Source organism: Malus domestica, chromosome 08 (genome assembly GCF_042453785.1).
Source record: "Malus domestica chromosome 08, GDT2T_hap1".
In the NCBI taxonomy this organism is placed as follows: Eukaryota; Viridiplantae; Streptophyta; class Magnoliopsida; order Rosales; family Rosaceae; genus Malus; species Malus domestica.
Window position 1 is genome coordinate 8,217,901 of NC_091668.1, and position 20,700 is coordinate 8,238,600.

General features: G+C 40.6%; 2 protein-coding genes across 2 annotated transcripts; both read left to right on the top strand.

Annotated features, from left to right (window-relative positions):
• Positions 1–2,829: 2,829 nt before the first annotated feature.
• Positions 2,830–3,636, top strand: LOC139198006 (uncharacterized). Its single transcript, XM_070826235.1, has one exon. It carries the CDS (start codon positions 2,830–2,832, stop codon positions 3,634–3,636), a length of 807 nt encoding a protein of 268 aa, XP_070682336.1.
• A 6,610-nt stretch (positions 3,637–10,246) lies between these two features.
• Positions 10,247–13,850, top strand: LOC139198007 (uncharacterized). Its single transcript, XM_070826236.1, has 4 exons — positions 10,247–10,670; positions 11,010–11,666; positions 12,021–12,793; positions 13,029–13,850. Exons 1-4 carry the CDS (start codon positions 10,247–10,249, stop codon positions 13,848–13,850), a joined length of 2,676 nt encoding a protein of 891 aa, XP_070682337.1.
• Positions 13,851–20,700: the final 6,850 nt, after the last annotated feature.

A 20,700-nucleotide genomic window follows, 5' to 3' on the forward strand; every position in this document is an offset into this window, starting at 1 on the left:
TAGCACAACCAGCTACTCCAAAATCCTTGTTCAAAGGTCCTGAACGTTCAAACATGGAGGAAGAGATTGCTTCAACTTGTCGGCCTTCTCGGAATCAAACACACAAATATGAAGCACAAATGTATCTGAGCATGCACGTGAGACCTTGAGAACTAGGAAATTTTCATGTTTTTCAATTTAGATGTAAGAGTTAATATCTTACTGTGCCAAATACAGCAACTGCTGATTTCCTCATCTGCATCTACCCAACCATTATGCTTGGATCTCTCATAGAAGAAACAACTTGTTCACTAATATTTTGCAATTGGAAAAAGAAAAATGAATTCCTTGTGAATATCTGGCAAAGCATATCACAATTCCGTCATAGGGAAAGGCATGGTTACAAGTTCAATTATAGAGCCAAACCTGATTAAAAGCACGCAGTTTGCTTTTAAGTGTTGAGAAGGGTTTCTGTAAAACCCCTCCCCAAAGATTTCCTTGTAATTTCACAATTTCCCTACAGTTAAGTGAAGTTTACAATTTGGTCCCCACTTACTTACCCTATCCGGATCCCTTTTTGGGATTTCCTACCTATCACAACTTGCCACGGGGCAAGTCCCCATTGTCCTCCTTCTCATCTCCCCGAGCTCTCCTCTCTCTCTCTCTCTCTCTCTCTCTCTCTCTCTTTTTCACTCTTTAACTCTCTCACTCTCTCCGATCGAATCCACACCCACGCACACCCACACCACTACCCCGACGAAGGTCTACATCACCACCACCCCGAGGACTTTCCTTCCCTCTCTCTCTCTCTCTCTCTCGTCTCTGTGAAGTGGGAATTAAAGGTCAGAAACTCTACACAGAACCTGCACGTCGCGCGAGCTGCTTCTTCTTCCTCTTCCTGCCGAGTCTTCTTCTTCCTCTTCCTGACGACCCCGACGACCTCAGCTCCAAGAGGTCGCATATGGGAGCTTCAAGGTTGTTTCCATGGTTTCCAAGGGGTCGTTCGACCCCGACGACCCCACTGTGGATCCGCCCCTGCTAACACTTACACCCCAGCACACGAAAAGGACTACTGCTAAGCGGTAAGTCTTGTGGATTCGACCTGGTGTCCATCTGCAGGAAGCTTGGAGACGAGCAGACAAACCTTTTGTGAAGACGTTGGCTATCGTGTGAATTTGATAGAAACTCACAACCACCGCAATGATAATTACCAATAAATTGCAGAAGCACTCGCAACCAATGCGTTGATCAATCTGAACTTCAGCACTAAGGAGGAGAGCCTCTAACTCATCATAAGTAAAGGGCTTGTCACGAACTTGAGCAGCACTGATCACTATATTCTTATAGGGAGAGCCAACATTCTTCGTGATGACATCAATGATCTCGGTCTCAGGAACAGGAGAACCAACTAACGCTAGTTTGTGGGAAGAATCATTGACAATAGAAAGAAACTCACCAATCCTCCTACCATTACGAGTAGTATGAAGAAGATCACTGCGGAGCTGCGTGATATGTTTCAGACTGGAAGAGGCAAACAGTTTCTCCAAAGCTTGCCAAGTTTCACGAGCAGTACGGTACTGGTGAGCGATGGTGCCGAGCATATAAGGGTTTAAGAAGCAATCGATACAGGATAGAGCAAGGTGGTCCTTTTGGATTCAATCTTCAAAATCGGGGTTGACAGTATCGGTTTTGTTGCCATGTTATAGCTGTGATTATCTTAATCACAAGCTTAGTTATCAATTAAGTATTTTTGATTAGTGAGGCCAGCTGGCGGTAGTGTTGGAAAAACAATATATGTAACTCATTGTGGGAGAAATGAAATACGAATATATTCAAGAACAAATATCTCTTCTCTTTCTCTATCTCTTCCCATAGCTTTCGCCATTGTTGTGCTGCTTGCAGGTTGAGTTGGAGATCTGAGATTTGGTGCATATCAATTGGTATCATCCATCTCGGTCCTCGATTCCCTCTTGTATGCCCCGTCACGCGCCGACGACTCGATTAGTAACCATGGACGCTCGTCTCTCTACCGTCGAGGAAACGTTGGCGGATCTTCCCAACTTCATTCACTCCTCCATTGCCGCTGCAAATCAGGACCTCACGGCTACTCTCTCCGCTCAGTTCGAGGCCAAGCTAGCCTTCTCCTTTGATCAATTTCGGCGTGAGCAGTCCTTTGTGGGGGGAGCTGGCTCGTCAAATCCAGCACCGATAGTTGTCGACTCTGTTCTGGAAACCCCTCGCCTGCCTCGTCGTGATCAATCTTACACAGGAGGTGGTGTCTCGCGACTTCCATGGTCTCAACGAGTGGATTTTCCACGCTTCTCCGATAGAGAGGATCCGCTCACCTGGATCTATAAGGCCGAGCACTATTTTTCTTGTTACAACACTCCCGCTCATCAGAAGGTTCTTACCGCCTCCTTCTACTTGGAGAATGAAGCGATGCAATGGTTCCAATGGCGCAATTGCATTCATACCACTCCTACTTGGGAGGAATTTACCAGTGAGCTTTGTAAGGAGTTTGGGCCCTTTGAATTTGAGGATTATATTGAGGCACTTTTCAAACTGCGCCAAACAGGTACTCTCAAAGACTATGTATCTGAATTTCGTAGGCTTGCTAATCGTGCTCATGATGATGGACCTGTGCTTCTCAAGAGTTGTTTTCTTAGTGGTTTAAAAAGGGAATTAATCTATGATGTTAAGTTGTTGCGGCCTGCTACAGTCTATGATGCCATATCGATAGCTATTTAGGTTGAGTCTAAGCTTTCTGCCCTAAGAGCTCTCAATCCTAGAACCCTTCATTCGGCTAAAATCACTCCCCTACCCATACTGCCTCCTAAAACTAAAACCACTATGTTACCATATCGTAAGCTTACTCCCGGAGAGGTTCAGCGCAAGAAAGATAAAGGGGAATGTTGGTTTTGCCCTGAAAAGTGGGTGGCAGGCCATAAATGTGGCAAAAAACAACTACTTCTGTTAGATGTGAGTGAGGAAGGTGATCTCTGTGAAGAGTTAGAAGAGGGAGTGCAGGCTGAATTACAGGGAATGACATTGAGTGAATGTGCATTTTCTGGGGTGCATCACACACAGCCTTTCCAAACTATAAAGGTTTTAGGCACTGTCAACAACCATTCTGTAAGAATACTCCTAGACTCGGGTAGTACGCACAATTTTATTGATTATAGGTTTCTTAAGACAATGGGGTGGTCTTTGCAAGCAACTAAGCCATTTGAGGTTAGGATTGCCGATGGGGGAAAAATCAAAAGCCAAGGTTGTTGTAGGCGCATACCCTTGGAAGTAGGAGGTTATCATTGTCACATGAACTTATTTGCACTTCCATTGGGAGGGTGTGACTTGGTATTAGGAGTGCAGTGGTTGTCCACTGTGAGTCCTGTGCTTTGGGACTTTCAGTTGCTTACAATAGAGTTCCAAATGGGCAAGCACAAGTTCAAATTGTCTCACAGTACATCACCACAACTTGCAGTGCAAGAAATGTCACTTCAACAAATTGACAAAAAGCTTTCTCAGTCCAATTTGGGGGTACTATTGTATTCTTTGGAGTCTAATGCAAAGGGTACTGAAATTCTTGGTGCTCAACAAGTGGAGGAGTTACAGGCAGTGTTGCAGCAATTTGAGACATTGTTTCAAGTACCTACTTAGTTACTTCCGTACAATTTTAGGTGTATTCTATCTTATATTTCAATGTCTAATTCATGTAATCTTTGTTTTGCTTTAAGTATCAACAACAACAACAACAACAACAAAGCCTTTTCCCACTAAGTGGGGTCGGCTATATGAATCCTAGAACGCCATTGCGCTCGGTTTTGTGTCATGCCCTCCGTTAGATCCAAGTACTCTAAGTCTTTTCTTAGAGTCTCTTCCAAAGTTTTCCTAGGTCTTCCTCTACCCCTTCGGCCCTGAACCTCTGTCCCGTAGTCACATCTTCGAACCGGAGCGTCAGTCGGCCTTCTTTGCACATGTCCAAATCACCAGAGCCGATTTTCTCTCATCTTTCCTACAATTTCGGCTACTCCTACTTTACCTCGGATATCCTCATTCCCAATCTTATCCTTTCTCGTGTGCCCACACATCCCACGAAGCATCCTCATCTCCGCTACACCCATTTTGTGTACGTGTTGATGCTTCACCACCCAACATTCTCTGCCATACAACATCGCTGGCCTTATTGCCGTCCTATAAAATTTTTCCTTGAGCTTCAGTGGCCTACGACGGTCACACAACACGCCGGATGCACTCTTTCCATCCAGCTCGTATTCTATGGTTGAGATCTCCATCTAATTCTCCGTTCTCTTGCAAGATAGATCCTAGGTAACGAAAACGGTCGCTTTTTGTGATCTTCGCTAGATTGCTCCGGTCATTAGTGTGGATAAGTATATAAATGGATAGAGATAGGAAAGCAAACACAAGATGTACGTGGTTCACCCAGATTGGCTACGTCCACGGAATAGAAGAGTTCTCATTAATTGTGAAGGGTTTACACAAGTACATAGGTTCAAGCTCTCCTTTAGTGAGTACGAGTGAATGATTTAGTACAAATGACATTAGGAAATATTGTGGGAGAATGATCTCGTAATCACGAAACTTCTAAGTATCGGAGTGTGGTGTCGTCTTGACTTGCCTTATCTGTCTCATAGGTAGATGTGGCATCTTCTCTGGAAGTACTCTTCCTCCATCCAGGGGTGGTATCTTTAACTGGTGGAGATGCACAAGGTAATGTATCAATTTCACTTGAAGCTTACTTGTAGTTTCAGGCTTGGTCAAGCGCGATACAAACCATGTAGTAGGAGTCCCCCAAGTCGCCGAGCTAGGGGGTCTGCTGAAAGAGGTGATAGACAAGGTAAGCAATCAGAGCTCCGACTGATTGTTCACCTTCTCCCCATCTTGCAGCAGCATGAAGGATAAAGAGAAGAAAAATGAGAAGAGATGATATGAGATACTTTTGCTTTTGAAGAAGTAACTTTCCACAGGCTTATTCTTGAACTGAGCTGGAGGGTTTTCTGGTTTCCTCCAGAGTATAAGGCCGACTGAAGAATTTGAGGGTCAAAACAAGTCCATCAAATCTAGAGTACGTTCCACCCTGCTGATATGTGATACTTTTGCTTTTGACAGAGTAATGGATGTATCGGCACGTGTGCTGTTACGCTTGTCTCCACATGCTTCCTTGTATCCTTCGCACTTGCCCTATCTGTTCCTCAAGCAGATGCGGAATCTTCCCTGGAAACATAAGATGATGAAGATGAGTACTCGAGAGCAATGCCAGGTAAGTAATCAGGTAAGGGGTTCCAGGCAGTCAGTTCCTGGCTGGAAGCTTGATTCCAAGTGCTGACTGATTGCTCTCTTTCTCCTTGTCTTGCAGGTAAAAACAAGGCCAAAAGAAAAAACAGGGAAAAAACATGATATGGGATACTCTTGCTTTTAACCCTGATGATATGAGATATTCTTGCTCTAGTATAGCTTGTTTGCAGAGGTATTATCGGGGGGAAAGAAAGCTGAATATTTCGAAAGGCTTTGTTGGGAGTGCCCTCTCAGATATGATGAAGGGTTGAGCATTTTTGCAGGTCTGCCTGTCCGTTGGGGATGGAGGTCGACATATATAGGAGTCTCCCTAACAACAAGTAGTAATGCTATTCCTTTACCCTGCTTGGTCATAGCACGGTAGTGGGAGCTGCCAGTTTCACATGTTTTAACTCTGTCAGAGCACTTTGAAAAAGTGGTCTATGGTATCTGGCTCTCGAGATTCGGAGAACGATGCCTCTTCGATTTTTGAGAAAGCAATCATGCTGGGGGTCTGACTCTCGAGATTCGGAGAGCAGTGTCTCTTCGATTTTTGAGGAAGTAATCATGTTGGGAGTCTGGCTCTCGAGATTCGGAAGGCGGTGCCTCTTCGATTTTGGAGCAAGCAATCTTGTTGGGAGTGTTGTCTCGAATGTAAGTAAAGGTTGGACATGTTTGCTAGTCTACCTTGCCACGAAGCACAAAGGTTGACACACAGGGACTTTCCAAATATCCAGCAATGGTACTGTTCCTTTACCCTCTCTTCGATTTTGAGAAAGTAATCATGTTGGGAGTCTGGCTCTCAAGATTCGGAGGACGGTGCCTCTTCGATTTTGGAGCAAGCAATCTTGTTGGGACTGTTTTCTCGAATGTGAGTAAAGGTTGGGCATGTTTGCTAGTCTACCTTGCCACGAAGCACAGAGGTTGACACACAGGGACTTTCCAATTATCCAGCAGTGGTACTGTTCCTTTACCCTTGTGGGTAATAATATGGTAGCTAGACCTTCAAAATTTATGTGTCTAAACTTTGTTAGTGCTGTTTCTTTGCTATTCTTTTACCTTTCTTGGTCAGAGCGATGTAGTGGGAGCTGCAAGCTTCACGTGCTCAACTTTGGCAGAGAACTTTGGCAAAGTGATCTGTGGTACCCATGAGTTATTGTTGCGTGTGGGAAGTGGGTGATTGAACAGTAAGATTCATGTGCTTTCTACTTCACCAGAAGTCTTCGACAGAATGCCCATAATTTCTGCAAAGCTGAGTGTGCGTGTGACAGGTGCTGACAAGGCTAGAAAAGTAGATGCCTCTTCGATTTCTGAGATCGGCCCTCGTGGTCTCTGAGCAGCCCAGCTTTTGAGAAAGCGAGCGCCTCTTCGATTGATTCGGAGAACGGTGCCTCACCGATTTTTGAGAAAGCAATCATGCTGGGGGTCTGGCTCTCGAGATTCGGGGAGCAGTGTCTCTTCGATTTTTGAGAAAGTAATCATGTTGGGAGAGTGGCTCTCGAGATTCGGAGGGCGGTGCCTTTTCGATTTTGGAGCAAGCAATCTTGTTGGGAGTGTTTTCTCGAATGTGAGTAAAGGTTGGGCATGTTTGCTAGTCTACCTTGCCACGAAGCACAGAGGTTGACACACAGGGACTTTCCAATTATCCAGCAATGGTACTGTTCCTTTACCCTCTCTTCGATTTTTAAGAAAGTAGTCATGTTGGGAGTCTGGCTCTTTAGATTCGGAGGACGGTGCCTCTTCGATTTTGGAGCAAGCAATCTTATTGGGAGTGTTTTCTCGAATGTGAGTAAAGGTTGGGCATGTTTGCTAGTCTACCTTGCCACGAAGCACAGAGGTTGACATACATGGACTTTCCAATTATCCAGCAGTGGTACTGTTCCTTTACCCTTGTGGGTAATAATATGGTAGCTAGACCTTCAAAATTTATGGGTCTAAACTTTGTTAGTGCTGTTTCTTTGCTATTCTTTTACCCTTCTTGGTCAGAGCGATGTAGTGGGAGCTGCAAGCTTCACGTGCTCAACTTTGGCAGAGAACTTTGGCAAAGTTATCTGTGGTACCCATGAGCTATTGTTGCGTGTGGGAAGTGGGTGATTGAACAGTAAGATTCATGTGTTTTCTACTTCCCCAGAAGTCTTTGACAGAATGCCCATAATTTCCGCAAAGCTGAGTGTGCGTGTGACAGGTGCTGACAAGGCTGGAAAAGTAGGTGCCTCTTCGATTTCTGAGATCGGCCCTCGTGGTCTCTAGGGAGCCCAGCTTTTGAGAAAGCGAGCGCCTCTTCGATTTCTGAGATCGGCCTTCGTGGTCTTTGAGCAGCCCAACTTTTGAGAAAGCAAACGGCTCTTCGATTTCTGAGATCAACCCTCGTGATCTCTAAGCAGCCCAACTTTTGAGAAAGCAAACGCCTCTTCGATTTCTGAGCAGGCGCCTCTTTGATTTCTGAAGCTCCGTCGAGTGCAGATTTTTATAGAGGCTGGTATTAAGTTCCAAAGCACACTTGAATCTCCACCAGTAGAAGCTTCATTCTTGCACTTCTAAGATCTTGATTTGTCCGACCTCTTCTCTCTTCAACACCTTTGAAAATGTCTGGCCCCTCCGACCGTCGTTTTGACTTGAACCTTGTTGAAGAGGCAGCCCCGCCTTCTCCAGACAACATATGGCGCCCATCCTTCGTCTCCCCAACTGGTCCTCTTACCGTTGGGGATTCCGTGATGAAGAATGATATGACTGCTGCGGTGGTGGCCAGGAACATTCTCACTCCCAAAGATAACAGACTACTTTCCAAACGGTCTGATGAGTTAGCTGTTAAGGATTCGCTGGCTCTCAGTGTTCAGTGTGCAGGTTCTGTGTCTAATATGGCCCAACGCCTATTTGCTCGAACCCGCCAAGTTGAATCATTGGCGGCTGAAGTGATGAGTCTCAAACAGGAGATTAGAGGGCTCAAGCATGAGAATAAACAGTTGCACCGGCTCGCACATGACTATGCTACAAACATGAAGAGGAAGCTTGACCAGATGAAGGAAACTGATGGTCAGGTTTTACTTGATCATCAGAGATTTGTGGGTTTGTTCCAAAGGCATTTATTGCCTTCGTCTTCTGGGGCTGTACCGCGTAATGAAGCTCCAAATGATCAACCTCTGATGCCTCCTCCTTCTAGGGTTCTGTCCAGTACTGAGGCTCCAAATGATCCCCCTCCGGTGCCTTCTCTTTCTGGGGCTCTACCGACTGCTGAGACTTCTCCTAAGCAACCTTTGTGAAGGCTCCCTCTTGTGTGTTTATTTTGACTCATGTATATGTACATATTTGTAGCTTATCGGGGATATCAATAAATAAGCTTTCCTTCATTTCAACGTATTGTGTTAAATACACCAAAGCCTTCTTCGCTAAGTTCTTTGAATTTTCTTTTGTTGAAGCTTGTATGTTGAAGCTTTCTGAGTGGAGCATGTAGGTTGGGGTAGTGTTCCCTTAATTTCCCGAGTGAGGAAAACTTCTTGGTTGGAGACTTGGAAAATCCAAGTCACTGAGTGGGATCGGCTATATGAATCTTAGAACGCCATTGTGCTCGATCCTGTGTCATGTCCCACTAAATTCGTTTTGGCTAAGGGTGTATTCAAAACCATGATTATATATGTGAAATAAGTTGATTACTTCCAGTTATCGTTGCATAAGTCGTGAATACAATTTGCTTAACCGTTTGATTTAGAACTTATTCTTGTATGTTGATTGAGAGTGCACGCTTAATTTGCATGCTTGAATTTGGTGCTAGGATATAAGTTTGTTTCACCTAATCGTTATGAATTTATATTCGCAAGTAGTGAAGGTCGCTAGTCACGATCGTGTTAAGTAGATTCCTGGCAAGAGTATCATGCTTTTCATAGTTACAAATGCCTTGTCGATGCTTATGATTTCCAAAGAACGTAATGATTCTAACTTGTGTCTTTATCATGCTGTTCATATAGAGAACTTGTTAGGAATAATTTGTTTGCGATGCATATTCATCCAATTCAATGATTCTAGGGAAATCTGAAGGTTAATTTAAGCGGACCTAATTAACTTGGAGTGTCGAGGTTCATAACTTATTAAATTGATAACTGGAAATTGATTTATGTTGCATATATTTCATGTGTGGAGGAGAACCCCTTAGCTATTCCATCATCCATTGATTCATCACAATTTTGTCTACAATCTGTTTTCTTTACAATCTGCCCATTTAATTTAAATTCGTCCAAACACAATCCCCCCTATATTTTGTTGAGTCTTAGTCATTCAATTCTGTTTTATTTTGTGTTTTTAAGCATTTGGAGTCATAAACACTTTCAAATTCGTCCATATCAAGTTCTAGTTTCTTTTTGAGTCAATTTGATTGTTTTAGGCAGTTTTGAGTGTTTCAAATCTGTTTTGAGTCATAGTAGTCTTGTTAGAGTCTTTAAGTTTAGTTTTTGTGTTTTTAAATCAATTTATATTAGATTAGCACCCCTAGTTAATCCCCGGTTAGAACGATCCCTACTTACATCATTACTACAATTGTCACAAATAGGGTTTAATTTGTGTGTCAACATAATTTTCACATCAAATTTTGGCGCCGTTGCCGGGGATTAGCAAAGTTGCTAATCCCTTGTCTTGAGTCTTGTTTAAATTGTTTAGTTTTCTGTTTTGTTTTTAAATTTTGCACCGTGTGTGTGTGTTTTGTTTTTGTGCCGTGTATAGGCACCTTATTTCCTTACTTGTGCCGAGTCTATTAAGTTGGTTACTAACCTTGTTTGCTCTTGTGTGCAGGTACTAGTTTATGACCCGTAGCTCACAACCTGTTCGTGAGCATATCTTCGACTTTGACGGTGATTTTGAGAGGACTTTGAGAAGGAACAAGAAATTGCAAGAGTCTAATCCTCCTAGTCCCAAACCTGAATTAGAAGAGCAAGAAGTTGAGGTTGAAGAGGAGGCCACGACAAGGTTTGAAGGGGAAGTACCAACCATGGCAGCAGACAATCGAACCATCAAAGAGCTTTCTGCCTCGGGTTTGGCCAATGCAACCCCTCTTTGCATCCAATACCCTAGGGCAGCCCCTGAGAAGACCGATAACTTTGAGTTGAAGTCAAGTTTGCTACATCATATACCCAAGTTCCATGGGTTATCAATGGAGGACCCCAATAAGCATTTAAAGGAGTTCGAAGTAGTATGCTCAAGTATGACACCGGTGAACGTGGACAGCAACATATTGAAGATGAAGGCTTTTCCCTTTTCTTTGTTGGAGAAAGCCAAGGATTGGTTGTATGAGTTAGCTCCCGGAACTGTCACATCATGGGAAAGTATGAAGCGAGCCTTCTTAGAGAAGTTCTTTCCGACATCACGAGTCATTCTTCTTCGCAAGAAGATTAGTGGAATTCAGCAAAGCCAAGGTGAATCTTTTCCAACTTATTATGAACGTTTTAAAACTCTTGTTGCTTCATGTCCACATCACCAAATGAAGGATGAGCTACTTCTTCAATATTTTTACGAAGGTCTTTTACCACTTGAGCGGCAAATGTTGGATGTATCCGCGGGAGGAGCTCTAGTGGACAAGACACCTAGGGATGCCAAAACTCTCATTGCTAATCAAGCACTCAATGCACAACAATATGAAGGTGTTGGGCAAATAGACACCCCACGGCCACATCATGTAAATGAGGTAAGTTCTATTTCTGAGTTACAATCCCAAATGGCTAACCTTACGTCTATGTTATCACAGTTTGTTGAAGGCCCCAAAACGCAAGGAACTACAATCTATGGTGTATGCTCCATTCAAGGACACCAATCTGATCAATGCCCTCAATTAATTGAGAATGGAGGGTGGGAATCTGCCAATGCTGTGGGCTATGGGAATCAAAACCAACCAAGGGGTAATCCTTTCTCCAGTACATACAATCAGGGATGGCATGACCACCCCAATTTCAGATGGAGAGATGCACCACAATATGCCCAACAAAGTGGATCCCGACAACCCCCGGGTTTCCTTCCAAGGCCAATGGTACCACAACCACCTCCTCAAGCACAATCATCCCAAACCAACCCAGGTATGTCTATGAATGACGATAAAACATATCAGTTATTAACCACAATGGCGCAGGGAATGCAGAACCAAGCAAAGGAGGTTAGTGAGCTAAAGAAGCAAATGGGCCAAATGGTCGAATTTTTGGGACAATTTCGTGAAAATGGTAAGTTACCAAGCACTACGGTGGTCAATCCCAAGAGTGGTTTCGAATCTGCAAAAGCTATCACACTAAGAAGTGGAAAAGAAGTGAGAAACAAGGAAGATGAGAAGATACAAATCGAAGAAGATGAGCAAGCTTACCCCACGGCAAGGGTAGCACCATCCATGCCGCAACCATTTAAGACCTCCCATCCGTCCACCTCAGGTAAGATTGTCCCAAATGTTGTGATTTCGAACACTAATCTGCCCAATGTTCCTTTCCCTTGCAGATTTGCACAATCGAAGAAGGAAGAAAGCGAAAATGACATTTTGGATACCTTTCGAAAAGTCCAAGTAAACATTCCTTAACTTGATGCTATTAAGCAAGTGCCCAGGTATGCAAAGTTTTTAAAAGAGTTATGCACAACTAGGAAAAGAATTTCAAACAAAGAAGTTGTGAAAGTAAGTGAAAATGTATCCGCGGTTTTGCAACGAAAGTTACCTCCAAAGTGTAAGGATCCAGGGAGCTTTACCATCCCATGCATAATTGGAAACACTAGATTTGAACAATGCATGTTAGATTTAGGTGCTTCTATTAATGTTATGCCATATTCCATTTATGCATCAATGAACCTTGGTGAGTTAAAACAAGATGGCGTTATAATTCAATTGGTCGATCGTTCTAACGCTTATCCCAAGGGAGTCCTTGAGGATGTTTTAGTGCAGGTCAATCATCTTATCTTTCCTGCAGATTTTTATGTCTTAGAAATGGAGGATTCGAGCCATGCTTCATCATTGCCAATCTTGCTAGGCCGACCATTCATGAAAACAGCGAGAACAAAGATAGACGTGTTTATGGGAACATTAACCATGGAGTTTGATGGGGACATTATTCGTTTTAATCTTTCTGAAACCATTAAATATCCAATTGAGGACCATTCTTGTTTTGCTATTGACATTGTTGATTCTTTGGCACAGGTACATTTGGATCGAATGAACGACGATGCACTTGAAATAGCCTTGGTGCACGGCATAGGAGCAAGAAATGGGGGTGGGGGAATCCTTGCAACCCACGGCATGGAATCTGACCATAGTGCCGTGCCCCCTTGTGGTGAAGTGTTTGAAATGGTCGCGGCCCTCGAGTCATTGCCCTCACATTCTGGTAAGTCTTCACTCTCAATTTTAGATTCAGTTTTGGCTAACAAGTTACTTCCATCAATTGTGCAGCCACCTACACTTGAGTTAAAGCCATTACCTAGTCACTTGAAGTATGTTTTCTTGGGAGAAGATCAGACACTACCTGTCATCATATCTAGCTCACTCACGGCCCAAGAAGAAGACAAGTTGATAAGGGTGTTAAAGGAGCACAAATCTGCCATTTGGGCTAACTAATGCCCCTGCAACATTTCAAAGCCTCATGAATGACATATTCAAGCCTTATTTGAGAAAGTTTATCTTGGTATTCTTTGATGATATATTAATCTACAGTTCTTCATGGGAACAACATCTAGTTCACCTGCAACAAACAATGGAGTTATTACACAAGCATTAATTGTTCCTCAAGAAATAGAAATGTTCATTTGGGCAGCAACAAGTGGAGTATTTGGGTCACATAGTGTCCAGCGAGAGGGTTTATACACACCCTACCAAAATTAAAGCCATTGTAGAGTGGCCAACTCCTAAGAATGTGAAGGAGTTGAGGGGATTTCTGGGTTTAACCGGTTATTACAGGAAGCTTGTGCCTGGGTATGGCAAAATCTGCCAACCTTTGTACAAACTCACTAGTAATGAAGGGTTCATTTGGACACAAGCCACCAAGGAAGCTTTCCAACAACTGAAACAAGCCATGACTTCACCCCAACTCCTAGCCCTACCCAACTTTGCAGAACCATTTGTTATTGAGTGTGATGCTTCTGGTTTAGGCATTGGAGCAGTTTTGCAACAAATGGGCAGACCTATAGCTTTTGCAAGTCAAACACTTGGTCCCAGAAATCAGGCATTGTCCACTTATGAGAGGGAACTTATTGCAATTGTATATACAATTAAAAAATGGCAGAATTATCTCCAAGGGCGCCATTTCATCATCAAAACTGACCACAACAGCTTGAAATATTTCTTGAGTCAAAGAACAAATACACCATTTCAACAAAAATGGGTATCCAAGCTGTTAGGGTTTGATTATGAGGTGCAATATCGACATGGCAAAGAGAATATTGTGGCAGATGCTCTCTCTAGAGCACCTGGATCAAACTGCCTCCCGGAGCTACCTTTGGAGGATAAGGGACATGTGTTAACTATCACATACCCCTATTTTGGGTGGCTGGATGAACTTAGGAGGGAACTAGAACTAGATCCTTGGGTTAAAGTGAAGAAGCAAAAGGTGGAAGTACAAGCTCACGGTACTGGATAGAGTGTAGTTGTCTCTAAGTATCACATTGACAATGGATTCTTGAAGTACAAAGGAAGAATTGTCCTTGGGGTGGATTCTGTGTGGAGAAAGAAATTATTTGAGGAGCATCACTCCACTCATATGGCAGGCCATGAGGGAGTGCTGAAGACTTATCAAAGGATAAAAAAAGGGTTTTTATAGGGTAGGAATGAAGAAGGATCTTAAAGCTTGGGTAGCCGAGTGCAGAACTTGTCAACAAAACAAGTATGAAACTATCTCACCACCTGGATTATTACAGCCCCTTCCAATACCTCAGCAAACATGGATAGACATAAGCATGGATTTCATCTGTGGCCTACCTTCTTGCAAGGGGAAATCTGTGATCTTGGTGGTAGTGGATAGGCTATCAAAGTATGCACACTTTATAGCTTTGGGACATCCTTACACTGCTAGCATGGTAGCCCAAGAGTTTGTAGAAAATATCTTTAAGCTACATGGCATTCCTCGGACCATTGTAAGTGACCGGGATACTATCTTTCTCAGTGCCTTTTGGAAGGAGTTTTTTAAATTGCAAGGGTCGAAATTGTGCATGAGCTCCGGGTACCACCCCCAAAGTGATGGCCAAACAGAAGTTGTCAATAGGTGCCTAGAAACCTATTTGAGGTGCTTTACTAGTTTTCAACCTAAGAAGTGGCTCCAATGGCTTCCTTGGGCTGAATGGAGCTATAACACCTCCTTTCACACTGCTTCCAAGTTCACTCCATTTGAGATTGTATATGGTTTCCCTCCTCCACACATTGCATCTTATGAACTTGGTTCGGCTAAACTGGAGAGTGTAGAACAAGGCTTGATTGCTAGAGACAGAATGTTGAAAGTGCTTAAAACTAATTTGGTCATCGCACAAAATAGGATGAAGGTGCAAGCAGATAAACACAGAAGTGAGAGAACTTTTGAGGTGGGAGACTTGGTTTATTTGAAGCTCATTCCCTACTAGCTGCAGTCACTCGCAACTCATGTCTATCACAAGCTGCACCCTAAGTTCTATGGTCTTTTTGAAGTGTTGGAAAAAATTGGAGAGGTAACTTACAAGTTAAAACTCCCTGAGACCTCCAAGATACATCCAGTTTTCCATGTCAATTGCTTAAAGAAGCATATTGGACCTGATGTTAATCCAGTGCCATTGTTACCATTGGTCACTGAGGATGGGTTACAAGTTCAAGAGCCTTTGGCTGTGCTACAGAGGAGGGTGTATAAGAAGAACAATGATGCTGGGGTGCAATTGCTTATTCACTGAAAGGACAAGGATGTTGAAGAATCAACCTGGGAGGATTATGATGAGTTCACTGCAAGATTTCCAGACTTCAAGTTCTAGCTGCAAGTTCTAGCTGCAACCTTGAGGACAAGGTTTAATTGAAGGAAGGGGCAATGTTATAGCTGTGATTATCTTAATCACAAGCTTAGTTATCAAATAAGTATTTTTGATTAGTGAGGCCAGCTGGCGGTAGTGTTGGAAAAACAATATATGTAACTCATTGTGGGAGAAATGAAAATACGAATATATTCAAGAACAAATATCTCTTCTCTTTCTCTATCTCTTCCCATAGCTTTTGCCATTGTTGTGCTGCTTGCAGGTTGAGTTGGAGATCTGAGATTTGGTGCATATCATGCTAGCATTGTCGGAGAGAAACTGAGAAGGACAGGGAGATGAACCATCCACAAAAGACTTGAGTTTCAGACTCTTAAGTACAGAAACAATTTGGGCCAACCATAATTGGTAATTTTTGTGATCGAGTTTGACGGTGGTGGCATGAGAGATGTTGGGAAAAACGGAGATGTCAATAGAAGGGATGGCCACCGGAACTGATTACCGTAAAAAGTAAAATTGTAGATTCAACTCAGTGGTTAGAATGAGGATGCAGGTTGATTCTTACACAGATCATTTGTTGGAATTTAGGGTTTTTATTGAGTTATTAGTTTTCCTGTGGGTCAAGGATTAGAGTTCTTTGTCTTATTTGTTAAGTTTTAGGGTTTACTTTGGTTTTCTCCTACAAATAGGGAGAGATTTTTCAGTGTGACTGTCATACGAAGTGGTATACCATGTGTCCTTATAGAAATTGTGGGTTATGTGTGTTAAAGGTTAATAACTTAAAAATTAAAAATTTCCACCACTTGCATAAAAACACTTGGTGTACCATCCATATTTCCGTCACAACTAAGAATTTCTCACAAATAGAAGTCATGTATTCATTATTTTATAATAACTTAGTCACAATGCGGTCCGCTGGTACGTAGTCGCCACTGCAAATTTTTTCTTTCCGTCAATAAAATAAGTTTATATTCTGTATGTTCGTTTGGGCACCTTGCTTGTCAACTTCAGTATTACAGTTCAAATTTATATTGCACTTTTATTTTTATTTTTAAAACCTACGATATTATCTACACTAAGGGGGAGGGATGGGCTTTTTATGAAGTTTTGCACCTTTTATCTTCCCAAAATTTCTCTGCTTTCTTTCCCCCACTGTTTCTCTCCTCTCTTGAAATACAAAAGCGCACACTCCAGATTATCAAGTTGATTTTTTCACATTCTATTTGTTATCTTTTACTTTGTTTTGATTGTAGTAGCTTTCTATTTTCAAGAAAGTACATATCTACCAAATATAATTAAGAATTATAGATAATACTGTTTGAAAATTAAACTTTGATAAAAAAAATAAGCTGTTAAAAAAACTTGATATCCAAAGTGAACTAAAAGTTATTTTGACTAATTGTCAACTAGCCAGATTATATAAATAAAAATCTCACATCGTTCTTCAATTTATCCATTTTCAATCCATGAGCTCTATATTTCCAACATTTGTGTATTTTTATAAGGAAAAAAAAATATAAAGAAACCAAACACCCTCACTCTCACCCAAAAACCCCCAATTAAAAGAAGGAAAAAAAAACCTAATACGCCTACATATATGTGGGTTATTCATGTCAAGTTTACATGATCAAATCAAATATTGTATAAAGAACGAAAAGAGACTTACAAATTGTTGGTTGCTTTCCATGATAAAATTGAAGAGGGTGCATATATATATATATATATATATATATATTTTTTTTTTTTTTTAAGGAAAGCAAGAAACAGCTGGGAGAGAGAAAGAAGTAGGAGGACAGTGAACACCAACAGCAAAGCAAAGTGGAGGGAAATTTGGGAAGAAAAAAAATAGGGGGAAAGAAGAAAAAAAGAAGAAGGAAACATTAGATTGATCCATATTATATATTATTTATAGGAAAACTAATTATGAGAATTTCAAAATATAAAAGAATGATAAAAGATTATATATAAGGCTGTCACGTGGCGAGTTTTGAGTGTATTGTAGTGACACTCAGCAAAGTCCAGTGACAACATCAGCAGATGGCAAGGACATCACTGCTTTATCGTAGGAGTTTTATTTGAAAAAATCACTACATTGATTGTTTATGTAGATGACATGGTGGTGATAGGAAAAGAGCTGCATTACAAATATACTTGTTTCAAGAGTTTGAGATGAAAGACCTTGCTCTCTTAAGTATTTCTTGGGGATTGAATTGTCCAGATGGCCGTAAGGTATTTTCCTATTTAAACGGAAATACGCAATGGAATTTTGCTAACAAAGACTGGAATGCTTGCTTACAAACTTGCTGATACATCTACATAGATGAATCATAAGTTGTGTGAGCAAGAAGATCAAACACCAACCAATAAGGGACAATACCAGCGCCTTGTTGGAAGGTTAATATATTTAGCATACATTAGACTAGATATTGCATATGCAGTAAGTGTGATTAGTCAGTTCATGCATGTTCTAGTATTGAGCCTCGTAGTGCGGTTGATTGCATTTTGAGATACCTTAAGGATGATTGGGGGAAAAGACTTATGTTTTCAAAACAAGGTCACTTGGATGTTTCTGGGTCTACAAATGCAGATTAGGTAGGTTCTATCACTCGATTGCGCAAGTTCTATCATTGAGAAACGTTCAACTTCTGGTTATTTCACATATGTTGGAGGCAATCTCGTTACTTGGCAAAGAAGGAAACAAAATGTTGTTGCTAGATCAAGCATTGAGGCAGAGTTTTGAGGTATGTCTCATGTCATTTGTGAGTTGTTGTGGATTTGAAATTTACTGTTAGACTTTGGCTTTAGTCCATTGAAACTAATGAAGTTGCATTGTTATAACAAGGTTGCGATCGACATTGCTCACAATCTAATTCAACATCATCGAACTAAACATGTCGAAGTGTAGATGTTCTTACAAAAGTCGTGTTAGCAAAGTATATTATTATAGTTCACTCGACAAGTTATGCATTGGTGACATCTATGCTTGATTTTGTAATTAAGATTTCCTACAATTTTATAGTTTCCTATTCTCTTGTAATTAGCTTGTATGTATAGATAAAAACTTGTGTAGTGCTTGGCTTGCCACTGGATTTTGCTGAGCGGCACTACAATCCACTCAAAACTCACGATGTGGCAAGTTTAAATATAGTCTTTTATCATTTTTTTTATATTTCACATTCTCGTAATTAATTTTATACTAATTAATCATAAAATCAATCTAATTTCTTCTTATCCCCTTTTTTTCTTCCCAAATGTTCCCTCCAAATTATATTTTTCTGTAGGACTCTTCATTTTATTCTCTCCCTGTTTCTTGCTTTTCTTTAAAAACAAAAAAACCAAAAAAAATATTCGGCACCCCAGTGGTAATTGAGGGTTTTTGGTTCTTTAAATAATACTTTTTTTTTCTTTATGCGATAGTTTGCTTGATCGCGTATTAGGGTTACTTGTTTCTTTCTTATAATCGGGGGTTTTTGGGTTCAGGTGATGAGGTTTCTTTATATTTATACTAGCATTTGCCTACACACTTTGTATGTATGAACACATTTTGTTAGAGTAAAATTGGCAGTTCCTAAACAAAACGCCTGAGTCTGTAATCTTAGACTATTGCTTGTTTTCAGTTGTAATTATTTTAATATAAGTTTATCTCATGTGCTCTCGATCACAAAATAGCAAGCGTTTCAAAGACATCCACTCAAGTAAGTTTGTCATGCATAAGGATTTCATGTAGTTAGGTTTATCTTGGTTCAAATACAAATACATTTAGTTTTGGCTGCATGTTCTTGAACTTAACGAATCGACTGATTTGGTTATATGTTATGGACTAAACTATAGGTCTGTACTTAATGAATCAGTTCACTTTTGTTGCCGTGTTTGCATAGGATGTTAGTTAACATCTAATTAACTTGATAATTTTGCATCTTTATCAAGTTGATAATTACGAAAGTTTTTTTTTTTTGTTTTGTTTTAATCCTATCACATGCTTATCTATTTTGCATGTTTGTCAAGTTGATAATTACAACAGTTTTTGTTTTGTTTTAATCCTATCACATGCATATCTATTTTGCATGCATTATTTGATTCACGTTTGGTTTAATTGCATTGATTGAATATTATATATAGGATTAGATTTAGCCCTTTAAAAGCTGCTGCATATGCATTTAGGTTTTTCCGATGGTATAAAACACTAGCAGCAATGCATTAAACATAGAGAAAATTCATGTGCCGCATGCCTATGGTTAAGTCGGTTTACATTTTCATCTTGATGAATCAGAGTATGTTTTTAGTTTGCTTTTACCACATGATATATCATTTGAAAGCAAACATTTGTTAGCAGCCCTAAGTGCACCGAGAGTTATCTTCGTTTCAGAAAAATCAGTTTTATTGCCAAGTGCTTTTCAAAGAAAATATTAGTTTTTGTTCACTGATTTTTCATGCGCTTTAATTATAAATCAATTATGAAAATGTGCCTTATGATTTTCATAATTGGTTGATTTCCAAAAATCATTTCATTACATACATTTTGCACGATCGCGTTAATATCCTACACAGTTCGAGACGATAATGATTGACGGCCGCGTTAGTGTTGTGCCACTTCAACTCAAAGGCTGAAGAGAGATCGAGTAGCAAAGCGCGGAGACAAAACTACTTACTAGTATGTGTGTCTAGTTGATGTGTTTTGTAAGTCTTTCTGTACTTATTTCTCTTAGTGTTTGGCCTGGCTTGGGAGCCCGAGGATTTTCCCAGTGGTGGGTTTTGCCTCGTTAAATCCTACATCATGTGTGCACTTTTTATTTATCGTTTTAATTGCATATGAGTATGATAGTTTGATATGTGATGTGAATGTAGATTTAATTTGAGAACTGAAAATTAAATTGAAAATTGAATTGGATTTTTAAATTGGAACCTATTCACCCCCCTCTAGGTTAAACTAGTACCCATCCTAGAACTTTCACATTTTTTCAGAGAAAATGAGAAGGAGAAAGGGAGAGAGAGAGAGAGAGAGAGAGAGAGAGAGAGAGAGAGAGAACGTGGGGGAGTGGGAGGTTTTTGTTTTTGTTTTTTTTAATTTTTAATTTTAATATTGGAGGTATTTTAACATCGCTTGTAGGTGAGGTTTCAATAAAAAATAGTAAAATTTGGACCCGTGAAATTACATTATTACCCATCATTTTTTTTGTGTGATAGAAGACTAATTTGTCTTTTCATCATCTTTTGGTTGACAAAAAGGATTTTATTAATTAGTAGAGATATATGAATTCTGTTATTTGGCTATGTTCGACACAACATCTACTTTTCTATATTATAAGTGTTTTAAGAATATGTTAGTCTAATTTTGATTTTTTCAATTGATAGGAGAAGCTGAGACAACAGAGATCTGAAAATTTTGGGAAGAAAAATGAGAGAGAGGAAAAGAAGAAAAAAATTGAACCATTAGATTGATCTTATGGTGTATGATGTATATTAATTAGTATAAAAAATAATTATGAGAATGTTAAATATAAAATA